Source organism: Gopherus evgoodei, chromosome 2 (genome assembly GCF_007399415.2).
Source record: "Gopherus evgoodei ecotype Sinaloan lineage chromosome 2, rGopEvg1_v1.p, whole genome shotgun sequence".
Taxonomy (NCBI): Eukaryota; Metazoa; Chordata; order Testudines; family Testudinidae; genus Gopherus; species Gopherus evgoodei.
This window is the reverse complement of record NC_044323.1, coordinates 212,879,559-212,901,936: the sequence shown is the minus strand read 5'-3', so window position 1 is coordinate 212,901,936 and position 22,378 is coordinate 212,879,559. Positions and strand designations below refer to the sequence as shown.

Genomic DNA, 22,378 nt, shown 5'->3' with positions numbered 1-22,378 from the left:
AGTGACATGTCCCTACTGCTCCCAGGAGAAGGCACGGCCAGGCAACTATGTGCACTACTTCTGCCCCAGGCGCTGCCCCCGCTACTCTCATTGGCCGCAGTTCCCAGCCAATGGAAGATCCAGAGCCAGAGCTTGAGGTGGGCAGGGGCAGCGCACGGAGCCCCTGTGGCCGTTCCTCCACCTAGGAGCAGCAGAGACATATCGCTGCTTCCAGGGAGCTACACAGAGTCACGTAGAGAGCCTGCTGGCCCTGCGCCAACCGGACTTTTAATGGATATCAAAAACGCCGGTTTCTAGAGCTTTCCGGTTGGTAAAGTGCTGGATAACACAGCTTTTACTGTAGCTATTAAAGTCTTCCAAGAAGAGTCAGGATAAACTTTTTGTCAAGTTAATAAAATTTAAAAAAAAAAAATTCTATAGGATGAGCATAGAATTAGAGAGAAGCTGGAAAAAAAATGACATGAATACAGAACTAAAAGGATGTTTTAAGATAGTCTTTTAAAGAAGAGTTAAATTGACAAACAAGAGTTAAAGGATTGCAATGCCACGTCTATGCAAAAAAGCGATTAAATGAGCCCTTTGATGGGCATATAAATATAAACTCTTTACAATTAGTGACAATTATATATGAAGATCATTAATATTCTAATATTCAAAACTGGATGCTATATAAATGAGCAATAGCTAAATAAAATTAACAGAATTGTTGGATTTTTTTTAATGTCAAGATGTGCGCAAAGTGCAATATTTCAATATGTTACCATACACTAGCTTACTAACATTTGGAAAATATCAAAGATGATAAATAGTAAATATTTTTTTTCATAAAAGGTTCCTCTGGATTCCACTACAGCTGTCTTCAGAACAGTTTGACTTATAAAACCAAATATTATTTCCCACAATCAATCTGTGGCTTTAAAAAGTTTAAAATTATGTAGATTACATAAAACATTTAAATAGTTCACATATTAAAAACATGTCTATGTGCAAAGGGACAGAAAGTAAGTTGATATGATCAGACTAGTTACCAATAGGATATGAAAAGTCAAATACAGGTTTTTGTATATTGCCATTCCTAATAATAATAATAATGGACACAAATCAGATATTAGGAATGGCAATATACGAAAACCTGTAGAAGAACACTTCAACCTCCCTGGCCACACAATAGCAGATCTTAAGGTGGCCATCCTGCAGCAAAAAAAACTTCAGGGCCAGACTTCAAAGAGAAACTACTGAGCTACAGTTCATCTGCAAATTTGACACCATCAGCTCAGGATTAGACAAAGACTGTGAATGGCTTGCCAACTACAGAACCAGTTTCTCCTCCCTTGGTTTTCACACCTCAATTGCTAGAACAGGGCCTCATCCTCCCTGATTGAATTAACCTCGTTATCTCTAGCTTGCTTCTTGCTTGCATATATATACCTGCTCCTAGAAATTTCCACTACATGCATCTGACGAAGTGGGTATTCACCCACGAAAGCTCATGCTCCAAAACGTCTGGTAGTCTATATGGTGCCACAGGATTCTTTGAAGCTAATTTTAAGTACTTTTAAATACTATGTTAATGAACTAAGCTATTAATTTTTTCCCCCATTTAATTTCCATAACCAAAAGACTGAACTTAAAGACTACTGAATCATTAAAATAAATGCAGGTGCTTTTATTTTAAAAGTGTGGAGTTCCAGATATATATGAGCACTATTTCTAGAACTAACTTCAGTAAGTTATTACTCTAAGGAAAAAATATCAAACCACATATTTTCTATACAGCAGATCTTAACTGTACTACCCAGAGCTGCCAAACAGCTAGCTAAGAAGTTGTCCCAAATAAAAGGGGCCTTTAAAAAAAAATCCAAACATTAAAATGAAAAAAAAATTTATTGAACAAATATTTATAATATTTTATCTACTTTTTATATACGTATTCAATAACTTCTGCAGAAAGACTAGAATGCTAACACTAAGGTGACCAGATGTCCCGATTTTATAGGGACAGTCCCGATTTTGAGGGCTTTTTCTTATATAGGCATCTATTACCCCTCACCTCCGCCCTGATGTTTTACACTTGCTATCTGGTCACCCTAGCTAACACCTAGATAAGCATTTGAGCCCTATGCCACTAACCAAATGCATCCTGATTAAGTGGCATTGTTACATATTGTCCTGATTAAGCAGAAGTCATCACTGTTCAGTATCAGGTTAAATCAGTTCCCAGGGGAGACAACACAATGAAGCAGCCACCTCAAGTGAGCATGTCCTAAGTGCAATCCTATTTGTGTTCCTTATAATTCACATACTCCTCACCCCATGTCCCAAGTCAGTTTTTTAACACTCCCATTCTCTATTCAATCTATGGTTGCCAATTTTCTAATCACAGAAAACTGAACACCCTTGCCCAGCCCCCTACCCACTCCCCGAGACCCTGCCCCTGCTCACTCCATCCCCTCTCCCCCCACCCTCTCTCACTCATTTTCACTGAGCTGGGGCAAGGGGTTGGGGTGTGGGAGCGGTTGAGGACACAGCTGTGGGTGCGGACTCCCAGGTAGGGCCAGAAATGAGGGGTTTGGGGTGCAGGAAGGGGGCTCTAGGCTGGGGCCAAAGGATTCGGAATACAGGAGGGGACTCTGGGCTGAGGCAGGGTGTTGGGGTGTTGGAGGGGGTACGGGCTCTGGGCTGGGGTGAAGGCTCTGAGGTGGGGCCAGAAATGAGGGGTTCAGGGTGCAGGACAGGGGTCTGGGCTGGGGCAGGAGGTTGGGGGTACAGGCTCCATGCAGCTCCCAGGAAGTGGCTGGCATGTCCCTGCAGCTCCTAGGGGGAAGGGCAGCTACAGGGTTCTGCGCCCTGCCCCCGCCCACAGACACCACCCCTGCCACTCCCATTGGCCGCAGTTCCCTGGCTCTGGCTGAACTCTAGCTTCCCACTCAGCCGCTTCCTGATCCTTGCTGCAATTCTCTTTTTAGGAGTTTCCCCACCAGTCTTCCTCTTTGCATCTCTCCCCATACACAGTAAGCCAGCTATAGCAGCAACCTCCAGCACCCATCCACCCATCCCCTCCGCCCCAGCAGATCCTCTGCTTGAACAGTCCCAGTGGAGAGCATATCAAAGCTCCATCTCTGACCCCACGGTTCACTTATTTAGAAGCCTAATCCAGCTCTCAAGTGGAGTATGATGTATATGATTTTCAGAAAACTGTTTTTCAGTGACGTAATATGATTCAGAAAGTCAGATCATGGTAAGCAAGTACTGCCTTTTTAAAAGGCAAGCCATTTGTCCCATTCAACAAGCCAATATTTCCAAAGAAAATTCAAATTTGGGAATATAAATGAGAAATTTCAGTTGTCTTCTCTCACCCCTCCACAGACTTTTAGTACAGATCTGTGGCACTTCTGTACAATTTTACAAGTATTTAATACATATGAATTAAATAAGACAAAATGTTTAACCACCATCTGAATATACTTTAAGATAAATTTCTTCTATACCCAAAGATGAACAGGACTGAAAATGATTTCAGAGCATTTTGCATAGTATTAAATAACTAAGCAGGTATTTAACTTTAGTTCTCATGAACAATCATTCTGAAAAACACGAAAAAATTCCTTCATCTTGCATGAAAAAAAATAAAACGGAAGCAAAGCTGTTCTAGAGCAATTCTTGCCAAGTTACTACGTCTCCTTCAACTCAAACCTATTTTACTTTCAGTATGTGAAACCCTCTCTATACTGTATAATGTATGCATAATAAGAAAAGTATCTACTTTGGAGAATGCACTACCAGCTGCCTGTTTTGTCTACATGCCACATGCAAAGGGCTGGCTTTGTGCTGCTTCCCATTCACATGAATGGAAGGAAGTTAGGAAGCGCCTCATCCAGCACATTCACACAAGATGGTGTATCATATACAATTTTACAATTAGTCTTTATGCTGCCAGAATCAGTTATGTAATTCTGGTGCAAAACAATTCATACTGCTTAAGGAATTAGGTCCTAAGAAATTCAACATTTAGGCTGGGCTTCCTTCCTACTACAGTTTTATGATTTGTATTACCATAAAGTCTAGGAGCTTTAGTCACGGACCAGGACGCCACTGAGCTAGGTAATCAATTTTTTTACTTTGAATTGTAACAAACTTGGAACCTCAAATGATCCTGCATTCAGGAAATGTAGTTTCAATGATCATCCCCTGAATAACAGTGAAAAAACTTAGAGAAAAAGGCAATTCTGTGCTCAGTATGTAAAAACACTTGCCTGTGCTAAAAGAAATACACAATGAACACTATTGTAGGGGAGTTCAACTACCGCTTTATAAAGACTTCACTCCCATAGGCAGAAAGATTCTACAAAGAATTTAAGAATTTAATATATTTTATCCCTCAGAGATTTTTCCCCTGTAGATGAGGGAGATGGTGTGTGGAGAAAAAGTAGAAACATTTCTCACATATTTGTGCATAATAATCCTACACCTAGTAACAAATGGCATAATGTTTATTAAAACATACATCCCTGGATTTTATTAGCCAACCAATATGATTCAGCCAAACTACATTCTGTGTAATTATGTAGAAGTAACATAGTACTAAAGACTCCAGTGAAAACACTCAATAAATGACACTAGCTAAACTGCTAACCTCAAGAGAAGGACTATTTTCCCTTACAAAACAGATCATGACAGAATTAGCTGAGGAGCCATCTTGGTCACTCAGACCAACAGGAAAACAAAACTACTTTCTCTCTTTTCAGAAGATCTCAAAATGCTTTACAAATATTAATTGATGGCATGAAATGCAATTAAGATAAGAAAACCATATTTTAACAAAAGAGAATGCTACTGCAGAGAAATGGAGAAGTCAGTTAGACAGCAAAGAATAGAACCCAGATCTCATGACCCCCAGCGTTAATCACAATATGATCCTCCCTCACACACAGCAAGAGAGACATGTTGCCATGAAAAATTTTCAATTTAATTTTTTTTGAAAGCTCACAAAAAATATCACTGCACATAAATTTACTGCTGCTGTCCATCCACCACTAACTTTTTTGTATTTTAAGTCCACAGATCCTAAACAAAGAGCACTCCACTAGGAAGAGTGGCCACCCTCACCCCATACCTGATCCTGCCACCAATGGAGACCAGTGCTTATGAAAAGATAGGTGACACAGAACCTCCTGAGACCACTGATGGTTTGGTATCAGTATCCCTCTCAAACAAGTATTACTTTATACAAAATTACTTTTACATCTCTGGTGTAGTTGAGATTGCAATAATCATCCTGACAGGTAAAGGAGTAAAAAAAGAAAGGCAAAAGTTATACTTAAAATGCTTCAGCGACATTGCTGCACCACTACAGCAGCAGGCATAGGTAATTCACCTCCCCAAGAGGCAATATAATTCTTCTGTCAATGTAGCACTATCTACATGAGGACTTAGGTCAGCTTAACTACACCACTCAGGGATGTGGATTTTTCACATACCTGACTGATGCAGTTAAACTGACCTAATTTTATCATGTAGACAAGGCCTAAGAATGTAATATTGCCTTGGGACACAAAAAGCATGCAGATGTTAAGTGCAGGAGTGCAGTGCAGAAGATAAAATGCATCTGACCCTCCCCAAAATATGGAAGTGATTAATAGATGTAGTGGTATAGAATCATAGAATATTAGGATTGGAATGGACCTCAGGAGGTCACTAGTCCAACCCTCTGCTCAAAGCAGGACCAATCCCCAGGCAGATTTTTGCCCCAGATCCCTAAATGGCCCCCTCAAGTATTGAACTCACAATCCTGGGTTTAGCAGGCAAATGCTCAAACCTCTGAACTTAGTAGTTAACAAAACACAGTCATATTTTAAATTAAATTACCTCTGCTTCCACATCCACATTCTGTTTCAGAAGTAATTTCAAAATGTCAACATGTCCATTCTGACTGGCTGCTTGCATAGCTGTGTGTCCAGCACACTGCCCATTCACCTGAAAGTATATTAAGAATAAAAGTTGACTTACAGTGTACATTAATATATACACATACATATCAGATATTTAATACCAATAATATCAGCAAATATCCATGCTCTAAAAACCGTTTACTGTGAAACTTTCATTTTACCTGCACTCTGCCTACTAAATCATCTCCATCAGGGCTAACATACCAAACATCTGAGCAGCTTTCAAATAGAGAAAGAAAGAGAGGGGACCATATTTGGGGACAGTACAATCTATTAGGTCTTTTCCAAGTTTAATTTTAAATTGCTAGCTTGAAGATTTTAGTCAGGCTGCTGCAAAGGTGGACTTTTGAAGAGAATCAGGTTTCTTGGAAGGGAATCAGCTGTGTTCTGCAGAATTTATTTTTCCCCTAATTTATGGTAGGGGATTTACAGCCATGATGTACACTCCTTTTTATTGTTTGTATAAATCTGAATTAATTTAAAATTCAAATTAACGTTTAAGGCCAGTGATGTCCAACCTTTGGACCTCAAAAGCAAAAGTATTAAAAAGAAAATATGTATTTGATTGGGAACTGAAACACATTCTGAACCAAGCTGAGCCCTATGATTCTGAAGTGTTTTGACTATAGGGAGGAGGAAGAAGCTTCTCCTCTGTGATGCAAGATCATCAGGAAGAACAAGCTAGCAGCTCGATTGGCTCAGCAGCCTAGGGAAGTGCCTAGATGAGGATGGTTCTCCCTATCCCACAAAGCCACCCAGATGATAAAAGAAGTTAAGGACTGCCTCCATTTATGACTACTCAATTCTCTACCTCAGCCCTACTTAGAATAGCTTGAAGGCTGCTCTAATTCATGCCATATGGTACAAAAAAATATGTTCACTGTGAATGGCTGCAATACAGTGGCTTCTAGCCCCTCCCCTACCTCCAGAGGCTGTGGAAGAGAGGCACAGGTGCCAGCTATGCCAGCTCTCTGCACACAGAGGATTCATCCACGTAAGGGGAATCCCCAGCAGAGGATTTGGGACTTCTTGTATTTCCTGTGCGTTAGAAGTCACACAAAGAGAGACACTCACATCCACATCCGGTCTCTTTAGCAAATCTTCCACTTTAGCTACATCTCCATTAGCAGCAGCTTTAACAAGTTCTTCATTGAGGTCCCCAGATTCTTGTGTTTCGAACAGTTTCTTCAAAAGTTGGGACAATCTCTCTACAGATATCAAACAAAGCACGTAAGATCACAACTCCAAACAGAGAACAACAAATTTGGCTGTTTTTCCTATCTGAAGAGACTTACACAAGTAGCCAGTTTATCACTTAGTATACCACCTCAACACTACAAAGCTCTAACTCACTGACATCAGTTTCTCATAAGTTCAGAAACTTCAAATCTACTCAAAGATGATCAGTTTCACTCTACAGTTAGGATTCCTGCCTGAGTGGTTTTGACAAGACTGAGGGGAAAAAGAACTGAGGAGAGTTGGCAGTATTTCAAAGGGACACTATTAAGGGTCCAAAAGCAAGCTATTCCGCTGGGTAGGAAAGATAGAAAATGTGGCAAAAGACCAGCTTGGCTTAACCATGAGATCTTGCATGATCTAAAAAATAAAAAAAAGAGTCATAAAAAATGGAAACTAGGGCAAATTACAAAAGATGAATATAGGCAAACACAGGAATGCAGGGGGAAGATTGGAAAGGCAAAAGCACAAAATGAGCTCAAACTAGCTACAGGAATAAAGGGAAACAATATTTTTTATCAATATATTAGAAGAAAGAGGAAGACCAAGGACAGGGCAGGCCCACTGCTCAGTGAGGAGGGAGAAACAGTAACAGGGAACTTGGAAATGACAGAGATGCTCATTGACGTCTTTGTTTCGGTCTTCACCGAGAAGCCTGAAGGAATGCCTAACATAGTGAATGCTAATGGGAAGGGGGCAGGTTTGGAAGATAAAATAAAAAAAGAACAAGTTTACAATCACTTAGAAAAGTTAGATGCCTGCAAGTCACCAGGGCCTGATGAAATGCATCTTAGAATACTCAAGGAGCTAATAGAGGAGGTATCTGAGCCTCTAGCTATTATCTTTGGAAAATAATGGGAGACGGGAGAGATTCCAGAAGACTGGAAAAGGGCAAATATAGTGCCCATCTATAAAAAGGGAAATAAAAACAACCCAGGGAACTACATACCAGTTAGTTTAACTTCTGTGCCAGGGAAGATAATGGAGCAAGTAATAAAGGAAATCATCTGTAAACATTTGGAAGGTGGTAAGGTGATAGGGAATAGCCAGCATGGATTTGTAAAGAACAAATCATGTCAAACCAATCTGATAGCTTTCTTGGATAGGATAACGAGTCTTGTGGATAAAGGAAAAGTGGTGGATGTGATATACCTAGACTTTAGTATGGCATTTGATACGGTCTCGCATGATATTCTTATCAATAAACTAGGCAAATACAACTTAGATGGGGCTACTATAAGGTGAATGCATAACTGGCTGGATAACCGTACTCAGAGAGTAGTTATTAATGGTTCCCAATCCTGCTGGAAAGGTATAACAAGTGGGGTTCTGCAGGGGTCTGTTTTGGGACCGGCTCTGTTCAATATCTTCGGCCATGTCTACATCTAAAATTTTGCAGCGCTGGTTGTTACAGCTGTATTAGTACAGCTGTATAGGGCCAGCGCTGCAGAGTGGCCACACTTACAGCAACCAGCGCTGCAAGTGGTGTTAGATGTGGCCACACTGCAGCGCTGTTGGGCGGCTTCAAGGGGGGTTCCGGGAACGCTAGAGCAAACCGGGAAAGGCGACCAGCTTCGCCGCGGTTTGCTCTCGCGTTCCCGGAGCCACCCAGCAAACCGCAGGGAAGGAGACCTGCTTGCTCGGGGTTCCGGGAACGAGAGAGCAAACCGGGGAAGGAGACCAGCTTCGCCGCGGTTTGCTCTCGCGTTCCTGGAGCCACCCAGCAAACCGCAGGGAAGGAGACCTGCTTGCTCGGGGTTCCGGGAACGAGAGAGCAAACCGGGGAAGGAGACCAGCTTCCCCGCGGTTTGCTCTCGCGTTCCCGGAGCCACCCAGCAAACCGCAGGGAAGGAGACCTGCTTGCTCGGGGTTCCGGGAACGAGAGAGCAAACCGGGGAAGGAGACCAGCTTGATTACCAGAGGCTTCCTCCTTCCACGGAGGTCAAGAAAAGCGCTGGTAAGTGTCTACATTGGATTACCAGCGCTGGATCACCAGCGCTGGATCCTCTACACCCGAGACAAAACGGGAGTACGGCCAGCGCTGCAAACAGGGAGTTGCAGCGCTGGTGATGCCCTGCAGATGTGTAACTCCCTCACCAGCGCTGCAACTTTCTGATGTAGACAAGCCCTTCATCTACAACTTAGATATCAGCATAGAAAGTACGCTTATTAAGTCTGCAGATGATACCAAACTGGGAGGGATTACAACTGATTTGGAGGATAGGGTCATAATTCAAAATGATCTGAACAAATTGGAGAAATGGTCTGAGGTAAACAGGATGAAGTTTAATAAAGACATATGCAAAACGCTCCACTTAGGAAGGAACAATCATATTCACACATACAGAATGGGAAGAGACTGTCTAGAAAAGAGTATGGCAGAAAGGAATCTAGGGGTTATAGTGGACCACAATCTAAATATGAGTCAGTATGATGTTGTTGCAAAAAAAGCAAACATGATTCTGGGATGCATTAACAGGTGTGTTGTGAGCAAGACACAAGAAATCATTCTTCTGCTCTACTATGCGCTGGTTAGGCCTCAACCAGAATATTGTGTCCAGTTCTGGGCACCACATTTCAAGAAAGATGTGGGAAATTAGAGAGGGTTCAGACAAGAGCAACAAGAATGTTTAAAGGTATTGAGAACATGACCTATGAACCTATGGGTTTGTTTAGTTTGGAAAAGAGAAGACAGAGGGGACATGATAGCAGTTTTCAGGTATCTAAAAGGGTGTCATAAGGAGGAGGGAGAAAACTTGTTCATCTTAGCCTCTAAAGATAAAACAAGAAGCAATGGGCTTAAACTGCAGCAAGGGAGGTTTAGGTTGGATATTAGGAAAAACTTCCTAACTGTCACGGTGGTTAAATACTGGAATAAACTGCCTAAGGAGGTTGCAGGATCTCCATCTCTAGAAATATTTAAGAGTAGGTTAGATAAATGTCTATCAGGGATGGTCTAGACAGTATTTGGTCCTGCCATGAGGGCAGGAGACTGGACTTGATGACCTCTCGAGGTCCCTTCCAGCCCTACAATCTATGAATCTATAAATAGATGGGACTGAAACAGGAAAAATGTTACAGATTTACAGGCTGGTATATTGGCTTTCTGCTTTTTCAGAGGAAGTTAATTAAAAATACAGACTTTCCTCCAGGGCTTTACACACAAAGTGACGTGCCAGTCGCATAGTTCATCTGCTACTGCAGCATAACTGTATCTCTCACAGGAAATTCATATGTATTAGGGAAATTTAACTTAGCATTCAACAACAGGAGACAATGGGAAAAAGTATGAGAGCTACCCAGAATGTTTTTGTGGCATCAAAGCCAAATATGACGAGCAAAGGAGACTCAAGGCATGCCCAAAGAGGAAAGCACAAGTTTAATAATAAAAAAGTTTCTCAGGAGTCCACCTCAAAATAAAGAACAGTATGAAGAAGACAGACTGGGTATATCTATTCTTCCTGCCTCATAATTGAGGTTATAATTGTGTCACGGTTATTTTTAGTAAAAGTCACAGACAGGTCATGGGAAATAAACAAAAATTCACAGACCTGTCTGACTTTTACTTTAAAAAAAAAAGGGGGGGACGTAACTGTGGGGGAAAGGGAACTAACAGCTCCAGCCCCCTTCCAGGGTACCGGGCTGAAGCTGAAAATGTCATGGAGGTCTCTGAAAGTCACAGAATCCATTTTACATCTTTACCTTGCTCCCACCTATCGCCTCTTGATTGTAAGCTTTGGGAGCAGAGAATATTATACATGTTTGCAGTGCCTAGCACAATGGGACTCTAATCCTGACTCTGGGCCTTTAGGAACTATTTCTTTGTATTCTGATAAACAGTGCTTTAGATTTTCAGCAAATAGAGGTGAAGATTACACTTTTTTTGAGAAGCAGATTATCCCACATCTGCCTACTATAGGATTCCTTGTACTTTCCTCTGAAGCAAGATACTGGACTAGATGGACAACAGGTATGATCCAGCATGGAAATTCTTTTGCAACAGGCGTTTTCCCCAGCATCAGTAGGAACTACATTCCTAGAGATTATTATTCTTGCTTCATATAGGCGTCATACCAATATTTATTAACAATTTTTTAAGTTTACACAATTTTATTTACCAAAACCACACATTCCTAAATAGTACACACACTTACCACCAGATGCATTGCTTATAGCTGATCCTGCTGATGCCACCTTTGAGACAGCTGCTGGATTGTATGTCCAAGAGGTCCCACAAACCTCTACTTTTAAGTCACTGTCTGAATAAATCTGTTGGACCCGGCCAACTTTACCTAAAGTCTGTATCGAGGACAAGGAAAAGACCAAGTAAAGATATTTAGATGTTAACATATTACAGCATATGAGCAGTTTTATAAAGTAAAAGGGTTTTTGAAACCCCACTTTAATATCAGTAACACCTTCACCTTAATTTTAACAGGCTGAGTTATAGCCTAGGCAGATTGTTAAACTGAGTCTATGCTGCAGTTAAGCAGGGCTTTCCACAGAATTATACCAGCTCAACTTAGCTAATTCAACTGAAAAGTATTTTTTCCCTAGTCTAGACAAGGCCTAAATGTCACCCCAATTCCAATAATTTGAAGGTTCAACCATTTCCAAGTGTAATTAAAAATACCATAGCAACATACCATTGTGTACACACACATACTTACGGGGAGCATTGCTTCAGCCCATTCTCCATGACCTCTTTGAAGAAGCTTGATTCGTTCTAAATCATAACAAACTTGAACAAGGTCACCCACTTGAAACTGTGAGGTACCTCCTTCTGCACCTTGAGCAGCATCTCCACTTCGGACAACATTGGCTTTGGTGAGAACAGCTGGATTAAATGTCCACCTAGAAAATAATGTATTTCAAACTAATGATCTTTTCTTTTTCTTTTTTAATATAAAAAGTGGGGGCTATATTTTAAAAGGTTACTTGTTGCCTTAAGTTGTGCTTTTGTGCCCAGAAATGTGTGTGATTGGACACTATGGCTTAGCTGCTGTTAATCACTTTCCCCATAAATTTCCACTTAGTTTACCAGCAGGTGGCTGCAAGGGTAATCTTCTGAGAAGTGCACCTGAAGCAGTCAGAACGTTCCCATAGTTTATTCTTGCAGCCTGAGGGGAAAAGCTACCAGCCATATAATGGCAGCTGTGTAGTGACTGGGTTTTGGTTTGTTTGCTTGTGGGGAGGATGGACTCATCACCTAGAGTAGGGATTACTGGCCTAAGAGTCTGGCATTCCTCTCAAAATACAGTAAGAAAAGGGAAGAACCCAGGATAACTGATAAGGATGGATTGCTCTGACAAGAACTGATAGGGAAAGGAGAGGGCTTGGAATCTAAATATAGGGTTTTCTTCTTTCCTCAGAGATGGGGTTCGACAGACAGGAAAATGCTATTTCAAGTAGATGTATAGCCTGCAACCAGACATTTGGTTAAACTATTTTGATTTGTACTATGCAACGTATTGGTTTGTGTGCACTTAGGTTTTTTTATGCTAATTTATATTCACTTAAAAAAACAGCACATGATTAAGGGCATGGCTACACTTGTGAGTTTGAGAGCATTAAAGCAGCCCAGTGCACTCTAACTCACAACCCATCCACACTGGCAAGGCATGCAGAGCGCTCTGACTCCATAGCTAGAGTGCTCCTGGTAATCCACCTCGGCAAGTGGAATGTTTGATGCGCCCCCGCTGGAGCGCTGTGGCACCAGTGTGGATGCCCTAGTCTGTTAATGCGCTCTGATTGGCCTCCAGAAGTGTCTCACAATGCCTGTTCTACCCATTCTGGTCATCAGTTTGAACTCTACTGCCCTGCCCTCAGTTGACCAACCATCAGACCAGCCCTTTAAATTCTCTGGGAATTTTGGAAATCCCTTTCCTGTTTGCTCAGCCAGGCGTGGAGTGCTCTCAGCAAATCTTTTCAGGTGACTATGCCCCCACGCACCAAGCGATCCCCAGTATGGAGCAATGGCAAGGTGCTAGACCTCAGTGTTTGGGAGGAGGAAGCTGTCCAGACCCAGCTGCACTACAGCCTTAGGAATTACAATACCTTAGGGCAGATATCAAGGGACATGATGGAAAGGGGCCATGACCAGGACACGCAGCAATGCAGGGTTAAAGTGAAGGAGCTGCGGAATGCCTACGGCAAAGCCTGCAAGGCAAACAGCTGCTCCGGTGCTGCGCCTGTGACCTGCCATTTTTACAAAGAGCGGAACGCGATACTTGGGGGGTAACCCCATCTCCACTCTGAGTACCACCATGGACACTTCAGAGCCCAGTCCAACAAGGCACGAGGAGGAGGAGCAGCAGCAAAGTGGGAGCGAGGGTGCTGACGAGGAGGAAGACACCCCAGCATCCCTAGATACATGCAGCCAGGAGCTGTTCTCAAGCCAGGAGGAAGGTAGCCAGTCGCAGCGGACGGTGCTTGGGGAAGGACAAACACCAGAGGAGGTTCCCGGTAAGCGGCTTTTATTTAGGGAAGGAAGTTATTCAGTGCGGGCTCTTGGGGTGAGGAGGGTTAGGGCTGCATGCCTGCCTAGATGCGGAATAGGGCGTTGATGTGCTCTCTCACATCGCGGTAATCTGCCTTAGTGATCTCTTCAAAGGTATCAGCCAGAACTTGGGCAATGAACTTGCGCAGGTTTCGTGGGAGAGCCACGGTGGTCCTTGTCCCAGTCGGGCTAACATGTCTGCGCCATTGTGCCGTGAGGGGCAGGGGGACCATTGCTGCACACAGGCAAACTGCATATGGGCCAAGGCGGAAGCCGCATTGCAGTAGAAGACCCTCCCTTGCTTCCCAGGTCACCCTCAGCAGTGAGATTTCTTCCAGGACGAACTCCTATGGAAAATGTGGGGACAGTGTTCAGTATAGGTGGCCCTGCAGCTGTTGGCTCTCCCCAAGGCACAGAAACCCAGAGGACAGTACAGCCATGAAAGAATCAGTCTCCCTTGACTCTGCTTACTCACCATTTTGGGGCTCCAAGGGTTATGTGCTTTGGGATGGGCAACTTATGTTATTGTGTAGGCTGTGCTTGCCCTCCTTAAGTAAGGGGGAATCATCACTCTGTCTGGTCTGAACAATGCTGCCTCTGTTAAGTGTTGCATTTTGCCTTTACAGATGCAACCTTGAGATCTCAGCCGTCCATGTTATCACCGGCCAAGAGGCTGCAAAGAATCAGGAAGTGGCCACATAGAAGCAAAGAGGACATGCTGCAATGAAAATCAAAAAATTCCAGAAGTGGCAGGAGAACAAAAGGAGGATCTGCCAGCAGAATGCGGGTCGCCAGCACCAGAGCACGGAGCGGCTGATAAGCATCATGGAATGCCAAGTGGACTCAATCTAGGCACTCGTAGCTATGCAGGCAGAGCACTACTGCACCCACCCTCCACCTACAGCCCTTGTCCCAAAACTCTTTCCCTTGTGCCCTCACATCACCTCCAACCCATTTTCCCCAACATCTGGGTTCTTATCACCACCAGCTGCCTCCAACACCAGCTGCTTCACCACCCAGCCCTGAAAACTACAACCCTTACCCACTGCACTCAACCCCCATTACCACGCAGTATAACCATCCTGAAGTGCAGCACCCATTGCACAGCACTCCAAACAGGAAGGCTGAGTATGATAACAGGACATATGTAAAACTGTGATTGTACCATTCCCCACCTCACCACTTTGCCCCTTCTGTTTCCCAAGCAGTTGTGTTTCTTTTCAATAAATGGATTTTTTTGCTTTGAAAACATTCTTTATTATTTTATGAAGTAAAAGATGCCTTAGCCCAGGAAAGCAACAGGCACTGCAAGTCAGTGTATCATACGTAGCAAACACAGATTCCTACTAACATTGGAACCACTGCACTTCACTCCCATTCAGGGCACCAGACATTACTGGTGGCTTTCAGCCTCAAATTGCTCCCTCATGGCATCGCTAATCCTTGCAGCCCCGCGCTGGGCCCCTCCAACAGCCCTGCTCTCTGTTCAAATTCAGCCTCCAGGTGTTGTACCTCTGAGTTCCATGCCTGAGTCAATCTTTCACCTTTCTCTTCACAAAATGTTATGGAGGGTACAGCACATGGATATGAACGCAGGGATGCTGTTATTGGCCAGGTCCAGCTTCCCACACAGAGCATGCCAGCAGCTCTTTAAATGGCCAAAAGCACACTCCACAGTCATTCTGCACCGGCTCAGCCTGTTGAACTGCTCCTTGCGGCTGTCAAGGCTCCCTGTGTAGGGTTTCATGAGCCACAGCATTAAAGGGTAAGTAGGGTCTCCAAGGATCAAAACGGGCATTTTGACTTCCCCTACGGTGATCTTCTGATCTGGGAAAAAAAAGTCCTGGCTTGCAGCTTTCTTAACAGGCCAGTGTTCCGAAAGATGCATGCGTCATGCACTTTTCAGGGCCAGCCTGAGTTAATATCAATGAAACGCTCACTGTGATCCACAAGCACCTGGAGAACCACAGTGAAATAGCCCTTCTGATTAACATACTCGGAGGCTAGGTGGCTGGTGGCAGAATTGGAATGTGTGTCCCATCTATCGCCCCTCCACAGTTAGGGAAATCCATTTGTGCAAAGCCTGCCACAATGTCATGCACGTTACCCAGAGTCACGATGATTCTGAGCAGGATTCGATTAATGGCCCTGAAAACTTGCATCAACATGATTCCAACGGTCGACTTCCCCACTCCAAACTGGTTAGTGACCGATCAGTAGCTGTCTGGAGTTGTCAGCTTCCAAACTGCAATAGCCACCCGCTTCTCCACCGTCAAGACAGCTTTCAATCTCCTGTCCTTGTGCTGCAGGGTGGGCGCGAGCTCATCACACAGTCTCATGAAAGTGGCTTTTCTCATCCGAACGTTCTGCAGCCACCGCTCGTCATCCCAGACTTGCACGACAATGTGATCCCACCACTCAGTGCTTGTTTCCCGAGCCCCAAAGCGCCGTTCCACGGTGGTGAGCAAGTCTGTGAATGCCACAAGCAATCCCGTGTTGTATGTGTTACTCAAGTCAATATCAGGAGTCCTCACTGTCACTTTGGATCTTAAGGAATAACGACTGCCAAACGTGATGTGCTGGCAAGACTCATCAGCATATTCCTCACAGTTCGGGCGCAGAGCGCGCAGTACAAAAAACATTGAAAGATGGTGCCAATTGTGGATAGAAGCAGAGGGATTGCTGGGACGCAAACCAATGCATCACAGGGCATTGGGACAGGACCCAGAATGCCCCACACCCTCCCCACAAGCCACAGCACCAGAATGGGAAGAGGTGCTCTGTGGGATAGGTGCCCACAATGCACCGATCCCAATGCCACTGCAAGTGCCGCAAATGTAGCCACGCCAGTGTGCTTGCAGCTGTCAGCGTGGACAGACTGCAGTGCTTTCCCTACTGCGCTCTATGAAGACTAGTTTAACTCAAAGAGCTCAACATTTGCAAGTGCAGCCATGCCCTAAGAGAAACATGTGCATCCAGAGCTATTTTTCTGCAGATATTCTGTGTGTGTCTAGTACCACAGCCCCAGTAAACCAAAAGCAGATTTTGTAATCAAACTGTTACTTAAAAGGTTACTATGGTAGGGAAGGAATTTGTCCTCAATCAAGTGCCTGACACAGGGGTCAGCAACCTTTCAGAAATGGTGTGCTGAGTCTTCATTTACTCACTCTAATTTAAGGTTTTGCGTGCCAGAAATACATTTTAATGTTTTTTTTAGGTCTCTTTCTAGAAGTCTATAATATGTAACTAAACTATTGTTGTATGTCAAGTAAATAAGGTTTTTAAAATGTTTAAGAAGCTTCATTTAAAATTAAATTAAAATGCAGAGCCCCCTGGACCAGTGGGTAGGACCTGGGCAGTGGGAGTGCCGCAGAAAATCAGCTTGTGTGACGCCTTTGGCAAGTGTGTCATAGGTTGCCTACCCCTGGCCTAACACTTTTGAGCACTATACAATTCTCTTTCCAGTCACTTTTGTTTTAGAAATATGGAGCTCTCTTATTTTGGAGAAATACAAAGATTACAAATATATGTGTTTGTGTAAGAAGCCTCTATATTTCAATGAACAAGTTACAGGCTCCCTTTTAATATCATCACACAAAGTATATGATGGGATGTTATATGGGATGGGATCTGAGTTAGTGCAGAGAATTCTTTCCTGAGTGCTGGCTGGTGAGTCTTGCCCACATGCTCAGGGTTTAGCTGATTGCCATATTTGGGGTCGGGAAGAAATTTTCCTCCGGGGCAGATTGGCAGAGGCCCTAGTGGTTTTTTGCTTTCCTCTGCAGCTTGGGGTATGAGTCACTTGCTGGAGGATTCTCTGCAGTTTGAGGTCTTCAAACCAAAATTTGAAGACTTCAATAACTCAGACATAGGTTTGAGGTTGGTTATAGAAGTGGATGGGTAGGATTCTGTGGCTTGCTTTGTGCAGGAGGTCAGACTAGATGATCATAATGGTCCCTTCTGACCTTAAAGTCTATAAGTCTATGAGTATATCTTCTAAGAAATCATGAGACTGGAGGACTTACATCATTTCTCCCTACAACTAAATGGTTTGCTGAAAGACAGTTGCCTAGAAGTTAAGATAACTTATTAAAAACAAAATCCAAATAGCTATTGTAACTTAATGTTGTGACATTGCATTCTATACGATTTTATGAAAATATGCTGATGAATGTGAATATAATGTAACTAAAATATGTTCATGCAAAAGGTCTCTTTTAAGGTATCATTATCTTACAAAAGGCCTATTATAATCTACTGAGTGTGGTTATCCTATTTACATAAATGTATCACTCTTGTATCTTGTATCTGAAACTAGAAATATGAAATATAACTTTGAGGGCCTATTGTAATTATGGAAAGGTGGGCCATTAATGGTGGTTTGGAATCTTGATGGCTCCCATTAACCTAGACAATTGTCTGTAGATGTCTCTCTTTACTTGTAAGTCTTCCTGTATACCTGTGTGCTGGCAAGTGGGTAATGAAGTCTTATAGTGATGTGATCACAGCACCTGAACTGGAATCCATCTTTAACCTGGTGCTTTTCCACTGGGGGGGGACGGGACCCAGAGAGACAAAAGATTACCCCCTTATGCCAAAGCTATGTAAGTGGGTGGAACAGAACAAATGGGGCAGCCATCATGAGAACTCCCTTAGCTACCACCTGAGCTGGAACAGGGGCTGAAGTGGGGAAAGGATTGTGCCCAGACTAGGAAGGTGCCCAGTCTGTGAAAAATTTATTGAAATATCTCTGAGGGTGAGATTTTATCTGTATTCAGTTTTATTACTGTACTAGTCATAGGCTTGCATGTTTTATTTTATTTCATTTTGCCTGGTAATTCATTCTGTTCTGGAACCACTTAAATCCTACTTTCAGTACTTAATAAAACCACATTTTACTTATTAATTAACCCAGAGTATGTATTAATACTTGGGGGGGAGGGGCAAACAGCTGTGCATACCTCTCTATCAGTGTTATAGAGGATGAACAATTTATAAGCTTTATACAGGGTAAAACGGATTTATTTAGGGTTTGGACCCCATTGGGAGTTGGGCATCTGAGTGTTAAAGACAGGAACACTTCTTAAGCTGCTTTCAGTTTAAGCCTACAGCTGTTAGGGAATGTGGTTCAGACCTGGGTCTGGGTCTGCAGCAGACTAGCAGGTCTGGCTCAAACCAGGCAGGGCACTGAAATCCCAAGCTGGGAGGGCAGGGAAAGCAGGGGCAGAAGTAGTCTTGGCACATCAGTTGGCAGCTCCCAGGGGGTTTCTGTGATCCAACCCGTCACAAATGTAACTGAACAAACATATTTAGGTTGAGAAAAGTAAGTCATCACTTTCAGCTACACATGACTTTCCTTCTGCTTTTTACTACATTAGCAAACTGGGAAGGCAATGCATGCTCACATATCAGAAAAGCAATATCCTCTAGAGCTTAGCCATTCGTGATCAGAACCACTTACGCCTCACTCTCCTGTGTAAGAGCAGCATCTTCAGAAAGCAAGAACCTGTTCAAACCCAAGAGGCGATAAATTTGCAGCTTGGATTAACAATTTGGAAGAGAAACAAGGATACGAAGTACAAAGTAATACACTGAGCAGATGGACTCTGCTGTGAAATCGCATAACAATAAATCTAAGCATCTCAAAGTATATTTATTGAGCAAGGCTATATTTATCTTTACGATTTTGTTCCAAATATAAAACTGAGTAAGTATAGAATATAGTATAGACATGTTGAAATTACTGGAAGTCTTAATTTGTTCTCCAGTGGTCACATTTGGCAATATGTATTACATATGAATTAAGGGATTGTCTGCCTTCATGCTGGACATAAGTATCACATTAACCTCTACTGCATGGTAGTACACTAGTTCTCAAAAAATGCTCTCTTAGGACACAGACTAAAGAAATAAACAGATACACTACTGAGAGCTATATGCGATCATGGCTTGATGCTTAGTGCATGGAGCTGTGAAACATTCATACTGTGAAATTTTTGGAAGTAACCATTTTAATTAATTATCTAAGTAATAACTTTAATAAATACCTTTATCTGACAGACAACATACATTAAAATAAAACGTAAAGGGTATTTTAGAAAAAAAGACATCATAAACACCACAAATATTAAACTAAAGGCAATTTAAAGGTGAGAATATGGCAAATAATCTCTTTCCCATCAAAACCTCTTACACATGCTAGAAAAGTTTTTATCATTGGGCTCTAGTAGATGGGAACCCTTTATTACACAAGCCAAGAAGAAGACAGAAACTCTTATTTGGATGGTGGGATGTGGTGAGAAACAAAGCAGAGCAAAAAAAAATTTGAGGCCCTGCAACTTGTGAAGTTAAAGGAAGTCTGTCAGAGGAAAGGTTTGAGAATATATAACAAACCTGTTGCCGCTTGGATACTGTACTACTATGTCATGATCTTCATCAATGCCACAAACTGTGCCAGTGGTGGTTAAGGTCTCAAACATGCCATCAGTCCATCCCCCATGACCATGCTGCAAAGACTGTACAATTTCTAAATCGAGGTCAATGTTTACCAGATCACCAATCTGCAACCCACCAGGATTCCTGTTACCATTTTGCTCACCTGAAATTGAATTAAAGAAACAAGAACACTCAATATCCAAATCAACATCTGTAAGTGTAATAAAGGTAACTTCAAGATAGCTAACACCTGCCAAGTGCACAGTTTTAAAGATGTGCTACTTCGCACATTCCTTTCCCTCTTAAGTCAAGGTCTACTATATACACTATAATACATTCTGCACCAAACCTCCCTGGACCTTATCTCTTAACTCACCTACACTTCAAAAACCAAAGACAGCCTGCAACTACTTTTGTAATAAAGTACACCTATATACCAACACACAGCTTAGATACTAGAGTGGTGAGTGTAGTGTACAGATTGTATATAGAACCTGCCGTATATACTAGTTCATTAGCCCATTTGTTTATAAGTCGACTCCCCAAGATGGTTAGGTAAAAATAGCAAAAATGTACTACCCTTTCATAAGTCGACCCTATTATTTCAGGAGTTGGCAAATTTTGGCTCCTGGCCATCAGGGTAAGCTGCTGGCGGGTCAGGATGTTTTGTTTACTTGGAACGTCTGCAGGAATGGAGCCCCTCAGGTCCCTGTGGCCACGGTTTGCCATTCCCAGCCAATAGGAGTTGCGGAACGTGACGCACCACTTCCCACAGCTCCCATTGGCTGGGTATGGCGAACCACAGCCCCAGAGAGCTGAGGGGCTCCATGTCTGCAGATGCTCTAGGTAAACAAAACAATGTATTAGATATTCAATTCAATGATTCCATAGAGTTTAAAATCATCAAATTTTGGTGTAGACCCGTTTATAAGCCGACTCCCGCTCTTTGATGCATCATTTTTTTACCCAAAATATTCGGCTTATGAACAAGCATATACGGTATATAGAATAGCTCACAACCTATGTAACAAAATAAGCCACTATGACTAATTATAGATATTTAGTTAGAAATGTGAATGCTGATTACTTCCTGTTTATGATCAAATTTGCAATATTGCATTAAAATGATGTTTAAACCATTCTACAATACTGTGCCGTTATCTTTTGATATTAAGAGAAAAATGTGAATGCTGAACACATGCAAGCCAGAAACATTAACTAGACAGCCAACTTTAACAACTTACCAGCTACATATTTGGTATACTGTTTGACATCAAACATCTCTACAGTTAAAACATTTCAATTAAGATACCAATTATCATTGCAGCATTTAAACATGATAATGCACAGAAATGCCACCATTCAAATCTCAATTATTTTGTGCATCCCGCTAAGGAACATTGATTTACTTTGGTTCAGTTCTCAAACAAACACTGACTTGGGACACTAATGTGTTTCTATTTACTTAAAACTATTTCTTTCCTTCTCCAACTCACCTAGCACAGGACAGTGGTCCCTGTAGAAAGAGCCTCCTTTGGCATCCTGAACACATTTCAGGTCAGACTAAAGAAAGATATTTAGACAACTTTAGTTTTAACAGAGTGAACTTGCAGGTTGACATAAATTAGTGAAATCAGAACAGAAATACACAAATATCAGAGCTGAATTGTATGCAGAGCTGAAAAGCTCATGCATACAAAAATAAATGGATTACGCCAATTCTGAATGCAAAGAAAATTTCAAATATTTTCCAAAATTGTAACCCATCTATTTCTACTACCTATTTCTTTAAGACAGGCCTGGGCATTGATAGGATTTCATAAATTTTACCCAGTATTATTAAATGCTTTAAATTTAATGCTCAAATTAATGCTTTCAAGATCTGACAAGCTACAGTGACCAAGAGACATCAATTCATAATTGCTATTAGAATTGCAAAGAGAAGCTTTACACTGTTTCACAATGTTACGTTTCTTTTTTTAAAAAAATCAATACAAGTAGAGGAAGAACACAAAATTAACACTACAGAAATCAGGTATGTCTGAATACCTTACTGGACACGATAGCCTTGCCTGTGCAGCATCAGCTTGGGTAAGGATTTGTCAGTGTTACCATTATAAAGCTTATACATTTTTTGTGTAAAATGTTTATGACATTCATTTTAACTTATTATAGAGGAGTAAAACTTGACTTCTAACTTCTGGGCCCTGGAGAATATCAGAAAAAGCAGAATAAAAAGGTATTTTGGTTGCTTTCAGAA

The 22,378-nt window shown here is 42.2% G+C and overlaps 1 protein-coding gene across 3 annotated transcripts in view; it reads right to left on the bottom strand.

Annotated features, from left to right (window-relative positions):
* Positions 1 to 22,378, bottom strand: part of MIB1 (mindbomb E3 ubiquitin protein ligase 1) — a 116,762-nt gene that overhangs the window by 72,298 nt on the left and 22,086 nt on the right. For 2 of the 3 annotated variants that reach the window (XM_030552902.1, XM_030552900.1), the window contains exons 5-11: positions 21,615 to 21,681; positions 20,077 to 20,281; positions 19,145 to 19,189; positions 11,855 to 12,038; positions 11,339 to 11,483; positions 7,023 to 7,156; positions 5,866 to 5,973 (exon numbers count right to left, since the gene is read on the bottom strand). In XM_030552902.1, the coding sequence (XP_030408762.1) occupies positions 5,866 to 5,973; positions 7,023 to 7,156; positions 11,339 to 11,483; positions 11,855 to 12,038; positions 19,145 to 19,189; positions 20,077 to 20,281; positions 21,615 to 21,681 (888 nt within the window). The remainder of the gene's footprint in view (positions 1 to 5,865; positions 5,974 to 7,022; positions 7,157 to 11,338; positions 11,484 to 11,854; positions 12,039 to 19,144; positions 19,190 to 20,076; positions 20,282 to 21,614; positions 21,682 to 22,378) is intronic. The other variant, XM_030552901.1, reaches the window with a different exon arrangement.